The sequence below is a fragment of the Pollachius pollachius genome (assembly GCF_949987615.1).
Source record: "Pollachius pollachius genome assembly, chromosome: 5".
Classification (NCBI taxonomy): domain Eukaryota; kingdom Metazoa; phylum Chordata; class Actinopteri; order Gadiformes; family Gadidae; genus Pollachius; species Pollachius pollachius.
In genome coordinates, this window is record NC_136938.1 from 6,301,479 (window position 1) to 6,320,918 (window position 19,440).

A 19,440-nucleotide genomic window follows, 5' to 3' on the forward strand; every position below is an offset into this window, starting at 1 on the left:
TTTTGAAATAGCCTTGCAGGCAAGCGGGGGAGGGAGTTGTCCGCAGGTTTGTCTGTGTGTGCGCGCGCGCACAGACAGACACACACACACACACACACACACACACACACACACACACACACACACACACACACACAATGGGGAGAGACAGACGAACACTTGAAGCGCTCTTAAGGGTTCCGCAGCGCACATCAAAGGCCAAGGCGCTGATGGAGCTGTCGCGCGCAGTAATAAAACCAGGTAATTACTGCAGATTGACAATGGAGGCCTACAGTGGTGCGAGAGAAGGAAACAAAGCTAATTGGCTTCCGCCTCCGCTATATGTGAGGCAACAGAGAAACAGAAGCTTTCTGACAGTATTGCCGATGCTGAGCATCGTATTATTGGAGGCTATGTGCAATATATATCCATGCAGTGCTTTAGAATATACTCTTGAGTGTCTTTTTTGGATAATATTTAGTATAAGAACAACAGCGTGTATAGTTTAAAAGTTATTTTTTTTATAAATAGCTCGCCCGGTGAAAAACAAAAAGCATTAACAAAAAAAAATGCAGTTGGGAAAGCAAGTTCTAACGAAATACTGCAGTGCCATCTAGTGGACACTTCACGAACTGCACGTGGCGCAATAAAGCAACTACTATAAAACGAGGTGAGTTGTCGTTAGTTCAGAATGATATACACGCACTCCGTTCACAAACGCACGACAAATGAGACTGATGTTCTATAATTTTCGTTCAAATCGAAAGCAAAGTTCGTTTATTAGTTGCAGTCAGTAATTGGGCAAACTATTTGCACACTCAAAATAGAATCGTCGCCTTTATTCAAAGTCTCCAACGGTCAGTAAAAAATGAAAACACACAGTTCACTCCAGTTTAAACTCGTCCAAAGAAAGCAACGGTACGCCGAAGGACTGGGACCCCCGCGGCCGGGCTATTCCTCTGTCGAACCCCCTCTGTTCCCCCCCTGGGAGTGGGGGCTCACAGCCCTGAGCCGCCGGCGAAGATGAGCTCCAGCGCCCCCTGCAGGTCCCCGTCGGTGGCCTGCAGCACCCGCAGCATCAGCTCCTCGTCCTGGATGCCCATGTCCCGGAGCTGCTGGATCTGGGACTGCCAGCGGCCCTGGAACCCAAAGCCCCCCAGTGAGTCTAGTGCTCGTTACACCACCCTGGACCCCACAGTGGGTCTGGACCCCAGACCCACTGTCAGTCTGGACCCCGTTACACCACCCTGGACCCCAGACCCACCGTCAGTCTGGACCCCGTTACACCACCCTGGACCCCACAGTGAGTCTGGACCCCAAACCCACCGTCAGTCTGGACCCCGTTACACCACCCTGGACCCCAGACCCACCGTCAGTCAGGACCTCGTTGCACCACCCTGGACCCCACAGTGAGTCCGGACCCTGTTACACCACCCTGGACCCCTAACCCACCGTCAGTCTGGACCTCGTAACACCACCCTGGACCCCACAGTGAGTCTGGTCCTCATTACACCACCCAGGGTACCGACAAATGCCAGCATTATTCTTATAGTCTTTTTGTTTGCTCGTATAGGTTTTACATTCTCCTTATTCTCTGTACTGTACTTTTGCTGTGAGCCCAGGATCCCCCATCTAGGATTAAGAAATAACTTCTTGCCATCTGTAACACTAACTTGTGCACCAGCCACTGGTGGATGAAGACCTGTACTAGACACTTGGACGTTTGACCCCGATATTTCCGCACCTCGATAATGAGAATCACGGAAGCGTACGAGCATGCTTCGACAAAACATTTGAGGATCTTTGTTATAATACACATGAAGTTTAGCATGTTCTGAAGATGCCATTCAGTCTCCATCCAGCTACAACAGCACGGCTCCATCGGGTTCACAGCGGAGAAAGGCTCTGTAAAAGAAGCCCTGAAGAAGGGGAGGTTCACCTGCAGGGAGGACATGTTGCTGGCCTGCAGGGCCTGCTGCAGAGCCTGGCTGAACAGGTCGCTGCTGACCGGGGTCCCGGCAGGCATGGGGGACACGCCGCTGCTTGCGTCAGCCTGGAGGAGCGACAAGCATCGCGTTGTGACTCTCACACACACACACACACACACGGGGAGCCGTATGCTCGAGAACTGGCGTCACTGGACTCAAAAGGTTAAACGCTTCGTTTCAACTATATCTGATCGTCCATTTAAGGACTTCCTCGCCGGCCCCCCTGGTATTCTGATTTTGGGCTGTGTGACTTAATCGACGCTGCTCTGTATGTGATATCTCTATACAGGCATCCGTGGCTCTGGTGATCCGTCACTATAGCAGCCATCGTTTTGCCGTAACGTATAGCAAACCTTTTATCTCTGAAAAAGATTTTTAAAAAAAAGAAAGAAATTCTCTGCATATAAAAGTCTTCTTCTTCAGCATATAAAAGTCGTTATCCCAAATACCTCAGGGTTTCTTTACTTAGTTCAGATACAGTCAGCAGGAGCAGGGAGTGGTGTAGCGTATCGCTCAATAAGGGCTGCAGGTACACCACGAACGTCAGGCATAGAACCCAGTGCCTCTCCACTGGGAGTCGAACGCCCTCCTGGGAGGGGTCCGGAGGGTCTCACCTGACTGGTGGTGGTGGGCGTGGCGGCGCTGCTGTCGGGGGTGCTGGCCAGGGCCAGGGCGGTGGCCAGCTCGCTCTGCGTGATGGGCCGGGGCCCCGCGGCCCCGCTGTGGCTCAGGGACTGGGGCCGCACCCCGATCGGAGCGCCCCCTCGGCTGGAGGGGCCCGCTTGGTTCCCCTGGGGAGGGGACACGCGTGTGTTAGAAGGGTCTGCACTGGATGGGGGGGATACACGGGGGGGATACACGGGGGGGTAGAGAAGGTCGGAGGAGGTTTTGCACTGGGTGTTGTGGTTCACAATGATGTAAAGATGCATTCACTCACGGACTGGAATTCATCTTCATCGTCCGACATGCCGTCAAACATGAACCCTCCTGTGCGAAAAAAAGAGTTATGATTTAGTCATTCAAAGCGGCAGTAAGTATAGATACAGATAAAGGAAGCAGGTAGAGGTTAGGAGGCTTTTTGTCTTGAGGACATCCCAAAACACTAGAAAGGGCTTTGTCTTAACACACAAATACACTAGTAAGGGCTTTGTTCCAACACACAATGCCACTAGAAAGGGCTTTGTTCCAACACACAAGGCAAGGCATTAAAAAGGCTCTCTCTTGGCCACCTGGCATGTCGCTGTAGGAGCTGGCCGAGACGTTGCGGGAGGAGCTGCTGCTGGTGGCGGGCATGCTGCCAGCCACCGAGTGCAGGACCAGGATGATGGCGTTGACCAGCGCTGGGTGGGAGCTGATTAACCTGATGGAGGCGGAACAGAAGACGGTTCACATGGCTGGAGCAACACTGCACGTCGTGGGGCGGCATGTGGCTGAGAAGGTAGAGCGGGTTGGCTGGTAACCGGAAGCTTGCCAGTTTGATACCCGGCTCCTCCTGGCTGAGTGTCGAGGTGTCCCTGAGCAAGGCACCCCACCCTAACTGCTCCTGACGAGCTGGCTGTCGCCTTGCATGGTTGACACCGCCGTCGGTGGGTGAATGTGTGCATGAATGGGTGAATGTTAGGTCATATTGGACAGCGCTTTGAGTGGCCACTGGTTAGAAAAGCGCTACATAAATGCAGTCAATTTACCATTTCACATAGTAACTTTGTTGGCCTGTAAAGGCCAGAGTAAGCTCTCCAGTAAGTATAATGAGGTGGCTGGTTCGGTTGTTTGGCCCTATAGGCCATATTTATAATCGGCTTATTTATTACAATTGTATGTATGACCCAAAAAGCGAGCACTTGCAGATACGCGTGTTTATCTGTGAGGAGAGTCTGCAGGAGTACGCTATATCACTTGAATCAGGCTTAAATAACACCAGTACTCACATGTCCAGCATGCTGGGGTCGGCGAACTGAACGAAGAGATCCTTGTCTTGCAGAACCCCTGCAAACACACGCGCCAGACATGTGATGAAACAAAGGACTTGATTCTAGCATTGTGAGAGAAACCACATCTCATGACGTTCCAAAGGCCAAGCAGGAACCACGTGTTCTTACCCAGAGCCACTGCATCCGACTTAAGGCCCGGGGTGGCCACGATGATCTGGTCCAGAGACTCCTTATTGGTCAGCATTTTAGTCACCTGGGAAGGGGGAACAAGATTTACCTATGCTTGTTTCTTACTGCAGGCAGATTGCTGCATTCTGCTTCTTCACAATACAAATAATACAGCACAATATGGTCAATATTGGTTTGCTGCTAAGTGGGTTATAAAAACAACACACAAACAATGCTATCTAGTTTTTTGATCTGTAACTAGATGTTGGGTTTTATCCAGGCCCAATCAAACAGTATTGTGGGAGTACCTTAACCACGCCTTGAATAACAGTGCTGAGTACTATACTCGCAGTCACAATAATGCATATCCATGATGGTACTCACAGAGTCTCTGTAGGCCGTGTTGACAGAGTGCAGAGCCGCATGGAAGACTCTGAACTCTCTCGCTGCCGTGGCCCGGTTCACAGGCTCTGAGGGCAATCAGGAGGCACGATTAGAGCAACACTTCCCTGCAATCCTGCACACTTAATACAACGTCTCCATCATCATATGCACCAGCAGCGACATACCTGGGTTACTGTCAGTCTCTGGCCAAGTCTTTTTGAGGATGTGAAGGGTCGACTTTGGTTGAATTCCATAAGCGTCCAACGTTAGGTCGTCTTTCAGTTTGCGACCACAGTGGACAAGCTCTAGGAAACCACAAGGTAAAACAAACTCACTTAGCAAGGTAGAGCTAACTGCAGGACATAACAACATAAGGCAACATACAGCTCAACTGCACGGTTGTAATGCTGGCGTTAACAAACCTTGGGAATTTAGATAATCAACTGTTTTAAGGGCAGGTGATAATTACAATTTTCATTTAAATTGAATTTTATTTGTATAGCCCTTAATCACAGGCACAGTCTCAAAGAGTTTAACAGACCATGTATTAATGACAACGACAGGAATGAATGAAACAACGAATACTAAAAAAACAACACTAGATGCTACAGGTTAGAAAGACCGGCATCGTTTGTGTAGGTCTACTACCTACAAGAGTAGTAGCCTACACGAGTAGTAGGTCTACTGGGCGGGTTGTTGAACTGACCTATCAGGTCGGGGTCGTTGACGGAGTCCGGGAGCTGGGCGGCCACCAGCTGCTTCAGGGTGGCGACCCGGTACTCCCCGGGGGGCACGTCGCCGGGCATCATCTCGGGGAAGTGGAAGGTGGATTTGGGCTGATCCACCACCTTCAGCGACAGCTGCCAGTCCACCGAAGTCATCTCCACCTGGGTGGCGAAACGGAGGGACCGCGGTCAAATAACCCGACTAGTGTTAAGCAGCAAGCTGCTCTATATAGACCGGGACCCCCGATCACCGGTACAGGGTGAGGGGGCGTCATCTTGCCCCGTTTAGGAAGTACTCCATACTAGAACTATCTGGTATGCCGCCGACATGATGTTGGACATTAGTATTATATATATATATATATATATTAAACAGTGATGTTACAACATGTGTCTGTTATTAATGGATGTATATTAAACAGTACATTGTGTGTGTCATTACTATTAGATGTGTGCTCTCTTTTTTTTTTTACATAATGTTGGCTGGATGGTATACAACACGAACCGCTAAATAACACCACCCCACTCACCAAAAACACGCAGAGGCCAACAATACTAGGGAGTACTATAGTATAGTACACTATAGTGAGGTTGTATCGCTTACTCACCAGTGTTGTGTTGACGTCGTTCATTTCTGGGTTTATCACGTGGTCCATAGCACCAAGACACGTGATCAGCTCAGCCAACACCGATAATGTTTATTCGCTCTTTCTTATTTTTATGTTAGATTTTTTTTTAATATTACAGACAATTAAGCCAAATCAGAAAATGTATTACGATAAATAAATACGTACAACGATTTATAAATACGTTCAACGTTCACACAGACCCCGACCCACACAAACAAACACATACTATACTAAATCATAACGTTAAACTCTATAAATGCAGATATATAGAAATTAATCATCACATAACGAACAACGTAACAGACAGTTACGTCCCTGGTTGAAGAACGAATTAAAAACTGTTGATAGGTGGATAACACAGATTTTAAATTATATAAATGAATCATATGCATCTTAATGCATGAGGCGACTGAAAAAAACACACACACATGCAAACATTCACCAAACAAACACACAGACACTCATGCACACTCACCGAAGATATGATTTTAGCAGACGCGACATAAATGGTTAATTGCGGGGTCGGGCTGGTGGACCCCCGCCCCTCCTCATGACATCACCGCTGGACAAAGCGGCAAAGGAGTGGTTTCTGAGAGACGATCCAAACCAAACGATAGGAAATAAAGAGTGGTACATTGTGGCAGATAAGTAGACAACCGGAATAGTCGCACACTTTAGATCACATTTTGGATATCCCGGCTGTTGGCTTCGGTCAGATAAGTGTTGAGACTGACACGTTGCTGGGAATGAACTGTTCCCCAAAATAAGATCAACCGCAAGTATCACTGCCGCTGGATGGTTGCTGATCCTAAACTTTTGCTCCTCTATCATGGTAAGCTTGATATATTACACTTAACTCTGAGCACGAGTATATTAAAGCCGATGATCGTACCTCTAGTTCCCCAGTAACAGTACAGCAAACATAAACAGTGATTTCCCAGACTGGCAACAACTGGGAGATACTCTGTGAAGTAAGCCTAAAACAGCGGTTTTCTATCGAAAGCTTATCATTTATTGACTTAATGTTTCACTCAATGATAGGGCCTAGAAATACACAGATATCCCTTTTTTCCATTTCCCTCCCATGCAGCTGTTGCTTGGTGAATGAAATGGACTGCGCCACCTTTGACATAAAGTTGGTACAACAGCATAACCACTGCCACAAATATTGGATTTGCTGCGTTTAATGGTCAATGGCACATTACAGCATAGGTCTACAACCAATAATGTGGTTTATTAATAGGTATTATATAACTATATATTTTAGTATCAATATTATGTGTATTTCTATTTCAATTGAGTATTATTACATTCCCTAAGTCAGTGTCTTTATTTAGTTAGATGTGTGTTAGGATGTTTGCATTTATTTAAACATATCATATTTTACAGATGTAAACATACGATGTAAGATGTAAACAGCCACAGACAGACACACAGACGCACGAACACAAACACAACACAACACAGCACAACACAACACAACACACAGCAGGCTGTGCTGTGGTCACCACCTTAAGTCTCTCTTTATTACGTTGGCACGTGGCATGTCTTTCTGATCCATATTATTACCCAGCCTCATGCTTTGCTACATAGCCCAGGGAGACAGGAAGTAAGAGCTATTAAGAGATGCAGACAGGAAGTGAGCTTAGTCCTCCACACGCACCAACAGACAAATATGTACATTAGGGCTAAAGCATTTGACCTGAATGAAATGGGTGCATATGACCTGAATGAGATGGGTCGGCAAATTTATAAAGTGTAGCCTAGTATTGGGTCGAAAGTTAACCGGGGACATAATCTGGAATCGTACATGGCACAATGAAAGATTGTCAAACTGCTTTTTTTGTCAAATGTTTAAAACTAGGAGGCAAAGCTCCTTTTAGTTAATGTAGTCTGCATCAAAATACAAACACTGTTTTGACTTCTATTATGGAAACATATGCTGATTTCAGATCCACAAACATTCAATCTTGACAATTCTACCAAACAGATTTTGGAAAACTTCTGAGGGCAACCCAAATCAACCCTTGGGGTTTAGATTTTTAATTAAGAAGGTTGAATGAAAGCTAGATACGGATTGAGTTATATCATCATAATACAGCTTAACGAATGCTTATTCTCAGAGTAAAGTACACACACATTATTGGTTTATTGTGAAAATATGGATAGCTGCTGTTAATTAATCTCCTGCTAGTTTTTACAGTTTTCTCAGTGAACAATACCAGTCACCCTAATGTTGTGGTCATCTGGTCAGTCACATGGATGGACAAAGAGAAGATCTTCCACCCTTTCAGAAGTGGAAACAAGTTGGGACTTTCCTACTGGAACAGATCAGAGGAAGTACCTTGACTCACACTGTGAAAAAACAACATACTTTGATGACTTCCTGGTGTCTGCCCAGCACAGAGACTATACACAGTCTGGTCTAGTGGAGGGGAAACTCAGCCAATGTGGCATACCTCTTGTCCGGCTGTGTTAAGTAAAATAGCACTCAATATCTGAAACTTTTCAGGAAAAGTCTTTAAGATTTAAAAACATTGAGGATGACTCATCTTCACTACATGTGCTTGCACCCTTCTCAAATTTCCTTGCCTTTTACGGTAAATGTGTGTGTGCTGGTAACAGGGCAAGAACGCTGAGCTGGTAAACCAGCACGTCCACAGACTCATGGGCAGACAGCGTCTTTTAATGGAAGAGCTCCTGAGAGTGAAGAGTAAGCAAGTTGTTGCTGTTCTGTGACAAAGTTCTTCTCTACCCACATCCTCTTTGCTGTGGCCTGTGGATAAAAATAACATCAGAGAAAGAAAGTGGCTGTGGTTTAGTGCTGATCTGTAACCAAAGGCAAAGAGCATTATTTTGAGGAATTGTTGATAATACCAAGATGAAAGTTGTTTTAACACTTTGTGATCTAGGGAGTCTTGTTGAGCATTTCTCAGAGAAACAGGTTTAAGAAAGATGCGATGGCCTCGGGTACTGGCATTCGTCATTATAGGTATTATCAGGTATAAAAATATATATAAGATTGGATATGATTAACAGTTGGCATAGGTGGATGTTACACACGACGACTCTAGTACACCCCCATGGGGGCGCTGTGACAATGCAGAAGCATTCCCCAGATATCTCTCTCCAGCATCTTGGAGCAATCTCTTGAGTCCCACTTTGGAAGCGTTTGATAGCCCCCTCAGCTGTAAAAGCAGATGGCCCAAATGTTTGCCGTGTGATTTTATGTTGCTATTATTATGTATTTTATACCGACGTCACATTAACCACCCATTTCTATTCTCTACCCTCTGTGTCTTATTTATAGTCTATCTTTATGTTGACCTTGAGTAGCATCACTATACCCTCACACACTCACACAGGCAGACACACACATGCACACAAGCACGCACGCACACACGCAGGCACGCACGCACACACTTGCCCCCAGGTATGCCTAGAATAGGGAGTTGAGAAGAAGCAGGCAAATAAACGGATAGAAAGACAAACACGGGGACAGACAAGAACGAGTGACAGACAGACAGACAGACAGACAGACAGACAGACATACAGAACTCCATTTTAATGAGTTCCTCATCCCTGATGAAACATCACATCCAAAAGAGAATCTACACAGAGATGTATGGCTGGCCAAATGATTTCAATCACTTGTCAATCACAACACCTCTTAATTCCACAGGGACTATGGGAGTGGCGAGAGTTGTCGAAGAATGTGTGTCCTGACACTGTCTGTGTATGAGAATTGAATGGGGATTCATTTCCGGAGCTGTTTGTTCCTCATTTGCTATGATTCCGCTCTTGTTCTGCACGAAACAACCAATTAATCATAATTCCAATTCAAGTTTTGCTTTGAATCGTTAAGCAATATTTCCTTCATTTTCCTTCAAGAGAAATACATTCAAAAAGGTATTACTCTACTCTTGCATCATCCTCGCCTTACTCAGATACACCGAACTGCGTCCTGGTTCTTGAGTGTCTGATGTGATGTCTCCTGTTGTTTCCCACAGCTCTGCATCTGAGGACCCAGAAGGCCAACGGCTCCCTGTCTCCCTTAAGGATCATGCTGTCCCTCCTGCTGCTCTCCCTGCTGGTGGTCCAGTCTCGGGGTGAGTGCTGTCTCCAACCCCCTGTCTGCCTTTACGCCATTTATCCCAGCATCACGTTTACCGCTGAGGAAATATCACAGTGGGTCTGGAACACCTATTAGCACCCTCCAATGGCTTCACTGGGTACACAAAAGAAGCCCCAACGGAGCTACTCCCAGAACTAATATGTCGAGGCAGACGAAGCCTATAAAGCCTGTGTTGAGGAAGGTATTAATCCTGTCGAAATGAAACAGATTCTTATTTACCCACACGCAGGGTGTGGCACACTGCTGGCTGTAACTTCACACTGACGTGCACACACACAGGCACACACAGGCAGACTGTTTTAGATGAAGGTATACTTCAGTGTAATCCTCCTGACAATGCGATCCTATTGAGGTGGTTGAAGGAGAACAGTCTTGCCTCTTGACAAACGCAGCACAGAAGAGTTGTCTCCCGGGCCCGGGCTGAGGTCTAGACCTAAGTTGCTAGAGGAGCACTTCTTTTGTTCTGCTGCGTGACTCAAGAGAGTGACGGTGGGAGTGTTTTTGGGTGGTGTTCGGGTGGTGGTTTGATGTGCCGGATGAGACGGCATGAGTCAGATAATACCGGTAAAAGACATTGAAAGTTTTGCTTCTGAGGAACAGAACTGATGTTCTAAGCAGAATCGATGTTGTAAAAAAGGTAAACACGGTCAGGGCTTGCACCAAATGCGTGTCCCCGACGTTGTAAATACAAGAAGGGAGTTCGTATTGTCAAGTTAAGCATCAACACCGCCTCTATTGTAGCAAAGCCTTCCAACGCTCCAGCAACCATGAAATTGCCATAAATTGTATAAAAATCAGGATAAACTAATAAAAAATACAACTGGATGATTAAAAAGAAGTAGACGATAAAACCCACCACAAAACTGTAAAAAAACGCGTAAGGCCAATGAAAAGAGCACAATATTAGGCCGATCGGACGATAAGAGCTTTTACTATAAAGACATGTCTGTAAAAGTGTTATAAAACAGGGAACGGACACTGCAACCTGGGTCTCCCCAGGATCCATTCCAAAGGGAGGGACCCCTCACACTCACAGAGGACTCTATATAGTGTCAGTTTCGGTCTCCGGCGTGCAGACTTAAAGTGTCTTCAGCGGGTCATTAGCGGCAGATTGTCCCGGGGCAGTAATGGGCCCGCAGCCTACTCATTACGGGGCAGCCCTGCTTCCGCTGCTGAGCTCTCTCCCCCTCGCACGGAGGGAAGAGGAGGAGGAGGAGGATGAGGAGACGACGACGAGGAGGAGGAGGAGGCCGACAGAGATCGTTTACTTTCCGGTAATGGAGCGTTGTAGCTCACATGGTGATCCGCTCTCTCTGCTAAACTAGCTCACTAATTGAATTATTCTGGGGCCATTCTGCTGCTCGCTTCCCGCACCGCTAGGAAACTTAAAGCGACGTGTCGTTTGGCATCGGACCAGTGTCTCCATCCTTGCACAGTGTGTGTGCGCTACGTACGGAGCATGTATGGGTGGATTTGCGTGTCTACGTTTGGGTGATTGTGTGTGTGTCTACATATTGGTGGTTGTGTGTGTGTCTATGTATGGGTGGATGTGTGTGTGTGTGTTCTAAGTACAGAGCCCGTACAGGTGGATCTGTGTGTGTGTTCTACGTACAGAGCAGTACAGGTGGATGTGTGTGTGTGTGGGCTCTGCATGCATGGATGTACTCTAACCGACATGCTCCTGTGGCCATTTTTCTTCCAGACTTCTCTCCTGCAGTTTCTTAGGATTAGCGGCTCTGTCATCTCTTGTTCTAAGCAGTGTGAGTCCTCTGTAATGCCGGCAAACACCCTTATCTGCAAGGCAAGATTGCACTGACGCTCCGGTGCCCACTCCTGATCCGCAGAACCCTATTGGTCAGGGTAGGACAGTGTGAGCGTGCGCAGAAACGCTGGTGACTTCCAGAAGAATTCCAACGTTGGGACTGGCCGCCTTCGGCTCGGTGAACACGCGACCCTGCCCGAAGGTTGTGTGTTCAAACCCCGCTGTCTACAGTGTACCTGAAGGCATCACTGTGCACTGCACCCCTGCTATTAAAACACAGACAGACGCGCGCACACACACACACACACACACACACACACACATACACACACACACACACACACACACACACACACACACACACACACACACACAATGAAGCAAACCATTCAGATTCACACAAATACCAGAAAACTAGACTGATGGCTTGATTCTCGATCAGAAAGGCAGCAATACCAGGTAATTGTCACTATCACACAGGGTTGTACTTGGCATGGCAGTGCATAGGCAGTCATACATCTCTGGTAGTGCTGCCTTTGAAGCTTTGCTAACTACAAATGGCCTCTTCGCTCCTCCATCAACCCCTCCCTTCCTCTCCACAGCAGTTGATGGTGCGGAGAGGGGGGACCTTTTAGCCTGCGCCAAAATTCAATTTAGGGTTATTACCCCGTATCAATGATGTTCTTGCTAATTTGATTGGGTCCAGTCAAGTATCCTTTAAAAAACAATCGAGGACGGCGAGACAAAGATTGCTTTTTTTTGCTACAGTGCATACATAATGAACACTGAGCACTCACCGCTGCCCCCTGCTTCTCCACTTTAAACACACACACGCACGCACGCACACGCACGCATGCACGCACACACACACACATACACATGTCTCTACTTGCCTCCTGGTTTTCTCCTTGAAACTGAGACTGCATCACTCACTGACCACACAATCCTGCCTAGTGGGATTGCTCAAAAATATATAAATATGGTAATAAACAGGTCCTGCAGCTGTCGAGCGGGTCATGTGATCTTCTGCGGGGTCTGCAGGGCTGAGGAAAACGAGATGAATGAATGCTTGTGTTGTGCTGTGCTTGGAAAGCATCGGTGACTGCTGGCTTGATCATGAATATTCCTGGTCGAGGACGGGGGGGGTGGGGGGGGAGGTCATAACTCCCGGTGCCCCCCAGGGTTGGGTGTTGATGGGGGAAGGATATCACAGGTTCATGGTTTCACCCAGACGGACCAAGCTCCCTGCTGCCATCAGTGGGAAAGTTTCTAGCCCTGAGCTCCATTGGCATCAGTGGACTTGGGGAAGGTAGAAACATTCAAAGCTGGCCTTGTGCATGTGTGACTCGGCTGCGGTTATTAAAAGGGACACGTTTAAAACACCTTTCCTCATCACGTGGATTACAGCCAGACAACCTTTATCTCACCCTTCTGAAGTCGGGCACTCATCAACCCGCTCGGTGCTCCTTTGTAATTACACGGCCCCAACCCTACGCTGCGTCTTATTGCCTGTCATCCGGATTTAGCCGCGCGGTCTCAGGATCCCACCCTGCAAAACATCCCGCCTTCCGTCCCTCACCCCTTCGCTCCTCCCCCGTCTCTCCCTCCCTCTCTCTATCTCTCTCCCCCTCTCTCTCTCCCTCCTTCTGGCTAATCATCACTGGCCCTCTGTCTCCCGGCTTGGCGAGATAGGGGCTTGGCCTTATCTCCCTGCTCTTCTGCACCTCACCCTATTATCTGCCTGCCGGAGCCCATTAACGCGTTATTGACGGGATATGAGTCCCAGCCCCCACCTCACACATGCACACGCACCAAAACACGCACTTCCATATCCCCACCATCACTCTCCCACACTGCCCAGCTCTACGTCCCTGATCCGATATCTGGTGTGAGTGTGAGGAGGGGAAGAAAGGAAGGAAGTTTGAGTGGAGTAACTGAGGGAACACTTCAGTGTGTGAATTGCTAAGAAGCAAAAACAATTCGTCTTCTTCGTCTTCTTCAAATGAGATGTAATCTCCATCAAATTTCTTTCATCTAGAACAAGGTCATGAATGCTCTGCCCTCATCATGATGTTTTAAAGATGATGGATGGTCCTTTATGGCCTGCCTAACAATATATTCTAATGTACTGAATTGGCATTCTCATAATCATATATGTGTTGATTCTTGAAAGTTTCAATAATGTCCCTGATACAATTAGGGTTAACCATGTGACATATTTTAAGATAATAGGTACGATAATAATTACGTTTAACCAAGTGGCGTACATTAAGTGAATGTGTAGGAGTATTATAACATTTACCATTTGGTATATATTAAAATAATTCTTCTGAGAATAATTACATTTCACCCTGCGGTACACATTAAGACAATGTGTAGGAGTACGGAAACATGTTTGTTATACTTTGTCATTTGTATAATTACATTCTAAAAGGCTTCTGTATAAATGTACTCTGACATAATGGAACTCATTAGACATGGCAGCGAAATAGATCCCTATTGTAAGACCTTCTTCTGTTTTCTAGTATGAGTGAACCATGTGAAGGAAAGAGTTCAGTCTCCTGCCTGGAGAGTCTGGCAGCACCTGATATCGCCTTAAACCGCTTGAACTGCAAATCTACTTGTCGTTCGACCTCTTGGTCTGAGACTTCAACTGCATCCGAACTGGGCAGAATAATCTCCTTTCAGTAGTCTGCCCACCTTCTAGTAAACACAGGCATTGGATAAAGACAGCAGTACATCACAAATGTGGATGTACTGCTGTCTTTAACCAATGCAGGCATGGCATTACATGGCAATGACTTGGGCAAAAGTAAGTAGTAATAGGTAATAGATTGTGATGAATAAGTGGAAAGCAGTTAAATTACTCTTTTTTTTGTTTTGCTAAAATATCTGATGAGTGACCAAAAACCCTGTGAAACAATCTGAAATGTGAGTTTTGTGATCCATGGCAACACTTTTCGAATCGGTTTAGTTTCATAATTTGCCCTTGAATAAGAAAGGCAGACAGAAAAGACTCAATTCAACAAAATGCCACTGTATTTGTATATCTGGCAGGGTTAGGGTGAACCCTGGCAAGGGTTAGGGCCACGTTATAATACAGCCCCTAACCCTAGCCCTCTCCCTCCCACTCAAAGCTCCTTCCTACAGCCTCATTTTAGGGTTGGCCCAAAATATGTGGAGGATGATGAGGTGCTAAAACTGCAGTTACATTAACCGCCATATGGGGGCAGAATTGTCCAAGCATACATCCTCACATCTTCAGCCTGACCGACTGGATCCCAACCACAGTGCAGCCTTTGAGTTTGCTGTGCTGTGTCACTACTGCCCATGGTGTGTCCCCATAATATAGAGGCTGGATGTTCCTGGTGTTGGCAATCAGCGTCATCATTCCCTTTTATAATTGTACCAATGTCATTCGAAAGATTGTGTTCTTACTAATTGATCCTGGCCATGTCAGTGTTAGGTACTACTGCCTACTGACTGTTGGGTGTACTGGATGTATAATTTCTATGTTTATGTGATACTGGGGATGTTTATCTGGAAGATGGTTGAATGGGTCTGAAGGGAGGATATTAGAATTTTAGTCCCATTCTGTTTATTGAGAAGGCTGATAAGAGGTACCCTGACTCCGAAAAGTCTTAAATTGTCTGTTTGCGTTGTGCATGAGAGTATGTTTGAGTGTATGTTTTTGTTTGTGAGACAGTGTGTGTGTGTGTGTGTGTATGTGTTTGTGCACTCGTGTGTGTGTGTCTGTGTGTGTGTGTGTGTGTGTGTGTGCACTAGTGTGCGTGTGTGTGACTGAGTATGTGCCTTCGTCAACTATTTAAATGTACATAAGTGCACGTGACTGTGTGCACATACGGAGTGAGCGTTGTGTTTCCCATCACACGGGCCTGTCCACCTGTCGCCCAGCTGAACGCCGCGACTGTAATAATCTCCCTACCTGGGCAGCCTGCATGGCTCTGCCCCCACGCCGCCTCTCAGTCCCACCCCTGCTGTTGCCGGCTTACCCGGGGCCTGGCCCCCCAGCTGGGCCCCGCCGAAGACAAACGGAAGGAGGAGGAGGAGGAGGAGGAGGATGACGACCACGGTGATGGCCGCGATGATGATGATGAGGATGATGACCGCGAAGAAGATGAAAGAGACACGAGACGTTCCCTGACTGCGCTCCTTAGCAGGAGAGCAGATGGAGATGCAGACATCATGGATATTCCTGCCATATTCTCCCCCCCTCCAACCCCGCCCCCATCCGAGCGGAGCTCCGCTGCGTGGGGGGGCCAGAGTGTGCCAGACGCCGGCGAGACAAGGCTGGAGGACAGTTTATTCTGCGTCGGCAGTGAAAGTGCCCAGCTCTGTCTTGCAGGCAGTCAAACAGGGTCCGGCCGCCGTAAACACAAATTGCAGCGTGTAAATCCCGGCGGCCGCGGGCTGGCCCCCGTCCTCCTCGCGGCCTCCTCAGCGACGGTTTATCGCGGTAGGAGGAGGGAGGGAGGAGCGGGAAATGTTGCCCCGTCCGTCGCTCTCGCACGCCCATCCCTCAGTCTCTCACACGCCCCTCCGTTCATCCATCTTGCACACCCGCCAGGGGGGGGGGGCTCTGAGATCTGCTTTTAAGGCCCAGCCCCCCACCTCCAGCCCCACTCCTGCATTCAGCTAACCTGCCAAATTAGGATCTCATGGTCTCTGACTGCGTCTCTAACCCCGTCTCTCTTCCACGTTGTTTACTTCCTGATTGCCTGTAGGAGTCAACGGGTTCTGGCTTGTTGGTGAACATGGCGCCAACATCTCATAATAACGATGTTAAATAATGATACAACCATGATGGTAAATAACTGTAATGGTGGTCCAACACAACAACCTTGTGTGTCGACGAGTGGTGAATTATTCATCCGTTGGTATTTCGAGAGAAAGAGAGAGAGGAGATAGATCAAGTGCCTATCTTCAATCCGTATATCATTTGTTTACTCTGTGTTAAGGGATTAGTTGTTTAGTGAGTGGAGTAATGCACAGCTCTTACCCCCATTCAACCCTCAAAATACTCAGTGAGTCATCCGGGGCTAACAGATGTATTGAATTCATCTCCAGAACGTATTTCACTCATAATACAAAAAAACAAGGTTTATCTATTCACAAAAAACAACAGCACAAAAAACACTCAGCACAGAAATGTGTTATCTCCCTTGACGCAAAGTTACCTCCTCCAGCCAAGATTGGTTCGGATACAGTATAGTTTTTTTAGGGCCGTCGGTCGGAGGCTTTAGAAATCTGTAGAACCGCAGCCCTTGTTTTCCCAGTGGAGGGGGAGAAACCCTGTTTGGCCGTCGTTCTAACAGGGTGTGGGTAGTAAATTGGGGGGTCAGCGACTCCGCGTCCCCTGCTCCTTCCCCAGATTGGTATTTGAAGAGGTTTGTTGTTTTGGTCAACTCTGCGGCGACGGCAGACTGGAGCGCAGTGGCTGGCGGTGTTTGCGGGACTCACACAAACACGGGCAGAGCGATGACCCCGTGACACAGACACACACCCGCCGAATGGACAAAAGGTGTGTCCGGGAGAACACAATGTTTTGTTGTGTGTTTGAGCGTTCCGTTTTTGTGCGTTTTTTTTGAGGCGCCGGGCGGGTTCAGGAGGCCAGCAATTATGAATTCCAAAGGGAGGGAAAAACAATACAAAAATGAACACATTGTAAATCAAAGCTATTTTCATTAAACATGACAGTGTTGTGCACACGCGTACATGCGTGCTCGCAGGTGCGCCGGCACACACACACACACACACACACACACACACACACACACACACACACACACACACACACACACACACACACACACACACACACACACACACACACACACACACACACACGTCCACGCTAATTCACATTCTGAACCGAACGCTGAGGACCATGTTTGGGGTGGAAGATGGGCTCCCCCCTGTCTGCTCCCCAGCAGCCTGCTCTTGCGGGGCAGAGCAGTAGGGGGCAGTATGCCTGCAGTGCAGCCCCCAGGAGGGCCTGTGAGGGTGCAGGGAGAGAGGCAGTGTGTTGTAACGACGCCCTCCGTCCTTCTGCAGGAATATCCGTCCCAACATCCGTCCCCGCCTTAAACCTTTTGATGAAAGACTTGTTTGTTCTCAATGGAGGGAAAAAAAAAAGCAACTCTTGTGCCACTCCAGTAATCAAAACAAGTGATGCTAGGCCGATGTTATCTGTTCAGCTTGAAAGCCGGGCTTCCTAATACAACACGGTGGCTGTGGCCGGGAATGGGCTGATATTACGCCAATCACGCGGGCGGGAGTGTTCACTGTGAATGTGTTTCTCCAGCGGCCCGGCTGGCGTGTTCTCGTCTCCCTCTCTCCCACCCTGTGATGAGGATGAGTGTCTTGGAGAGTTTAAGAGCAGACAGGGATTACAGAGCAGATGCTGACTCTGTGAATAGCAGAGGTGCGCTGTGGCTCCGAGCCGCCTGCCTCTGAAGCACAGCGATGATGCAGCGATGCTTTCCCTGCTCCGGGGGCTGCAGAGAGCCCGGTCCAGACCCGCAGACACACACGGACATGCACGTATGCACCATGTGTAGACGTGTGTAAACATACGTGTGTGTCTAGTCATATGTACACACACACACACACACACACACACACACACACACACACACACACACACACACACACACACACACACACACACACACACACACACACACACACACACAGACACAGAGATAGAACTGAAAACGCAAAATCAATATTGAGTAGTCTCTGTATTAGGAGAAAACCATGTCCCATTTCATTCCCATGATAACCAGGATAAGAGACCTATTGAAGTTATTCCCCCACCTACAGTATTTCCCTGAGGGTTTTCACAAAGCTAAGGGATATAGCGTTAGTTCCTCCATCCAATCCCATCGCCCCGAGTCTTCGAAGGCAGGCAAAGCCTATAGGAGCAAAGCAAAGTCTTAATGCTTACCGTTGAATCCCTTTGCCCCTCTCCTCAGCTCTGCTACCCACCGCGGCGGGCTGCTCGCTTAGTCACTGAACACGCACCAGAGAGCAGCCTATCAGAGATGATGCTTCCATATTTGATTCCTTTCCCCAAATGAAAAAGATGATTCATGTTGGCGTCAGACTCGTATTGTGGGGGGCTTTATTGTGATACATTGTTATTCTGATGATATTTGGCATCATAGCCGTTGTCTACTGTCACTGCCGTATCACAATATTGATACGGCTATAGAAGAATAGATGTGTACGGGAGTTTGTTAGATTTCTTCCTGAGCGTGAAGTCTTTAAAAGAGAGCCGTCCGCTCTTCAGTTATCCAGATCGTCCTGTCGGCAGTGAGCTAAACAGCAGTGTCATTTTCCTTCCCTGGATATCTCCATTACCTGAGGCTGTTTACCCACTGTGTCGTCTCCGCAGTTCATGCTTCATCCTCAAACCAAATCGCTCACTAATATCGAGTCGAGTTTTTTCTCTCTCTCTCTCTCTCTCTCTCTCTCTCTCTCTCTCTCTCTCTCTCTCTCTCTCTCTCTCTCTCTCTCTCTCTCTCTCTCTCTCTCTCTCTCTCTCTCTCTCTCTCTCAATTAAATCCAATTAAAAAAGCTTCATTGGCATGAGAAACAAACATTTACATTGCCAAAGAACAATAAAGAACAATAAAGAAGTCAAAATCTGAAACACTAACTACAAAACATTGATCCATATCAGATACGACACCGTTAAACCCTCCTTCTCTCTC

The 19,440-nt window shown here is 47.5% G+C and overlaps 2 protein-coding genes across 3 annotated transcripts in view; one reads left to right on the forward strand and one right to left on the reverse strand.

Moving 5' to 3' along the window:
* Positions 1-797: 797 nt before the first annotated feature.
* Positions 798-5,840, reverse strand: ubl7b (ubiquitin-like 7b (bone marrow stromal cell-derived)). 2 transcript variants are annotated; one of them, XM_079736295.1, is made up of 11 exons: positions 5,784-5,840; positions 5,157-5,337; positions 4,636-4,755; positions 4,451-4,536; positions 4,067-4,151; positions 3,896-3,953; positions 3,197-3,327; positions 2,905-2,954; positions 2,582-2,758; positions 1,919-2,032; positions 798-1,118 (listed from the first exon to the last, which is right to left on the reverse strand). In XM_079736295.1, the coding sequence occupies exons 1-11, from the start codon at positions 5,829-5,831 to the stop codon at positions 978-980; spliced, it is 1,191 nt and encodes a 396-aa protein (XP_079592421.1). In that variant the 5' UTR covers positions 5,832-5,840; the 3' UTR covers positions 798-977. The 2 variants fall into 2 exon arrangements, with proteins under 2 accessions (XP_079592421.1, XP_079592422.1); XM_079736296.1 differs by lacking the exon at positions 5,784-5,840 and adding an exon at positions 5,706-5,770.
* Positions 5,841-6,394: 554 nt separating this feature from the next.
* cd276 (CD276 molecule) overlaps positions 6,395-19,440 on the forward strand; it is a 57,009-nt gene continuing 43,963 nt past the window's right edge. Inside the window, exons 1-2 of the mRNA XM_079737373.1 lie at positions 6,395-6,636; positions 9,815-9,913. Of these exons, the coding sequence (XP_079593499.1) occupies positions 6,600-6,636; positions 9,815-9,913 (136 nt within the window). The 5' untranslated portion in view covers positions 6,395-6,599. The remainder of the gene's footprint in view (positions 6,637-9,814; positions 9,914-19,440) is intronic.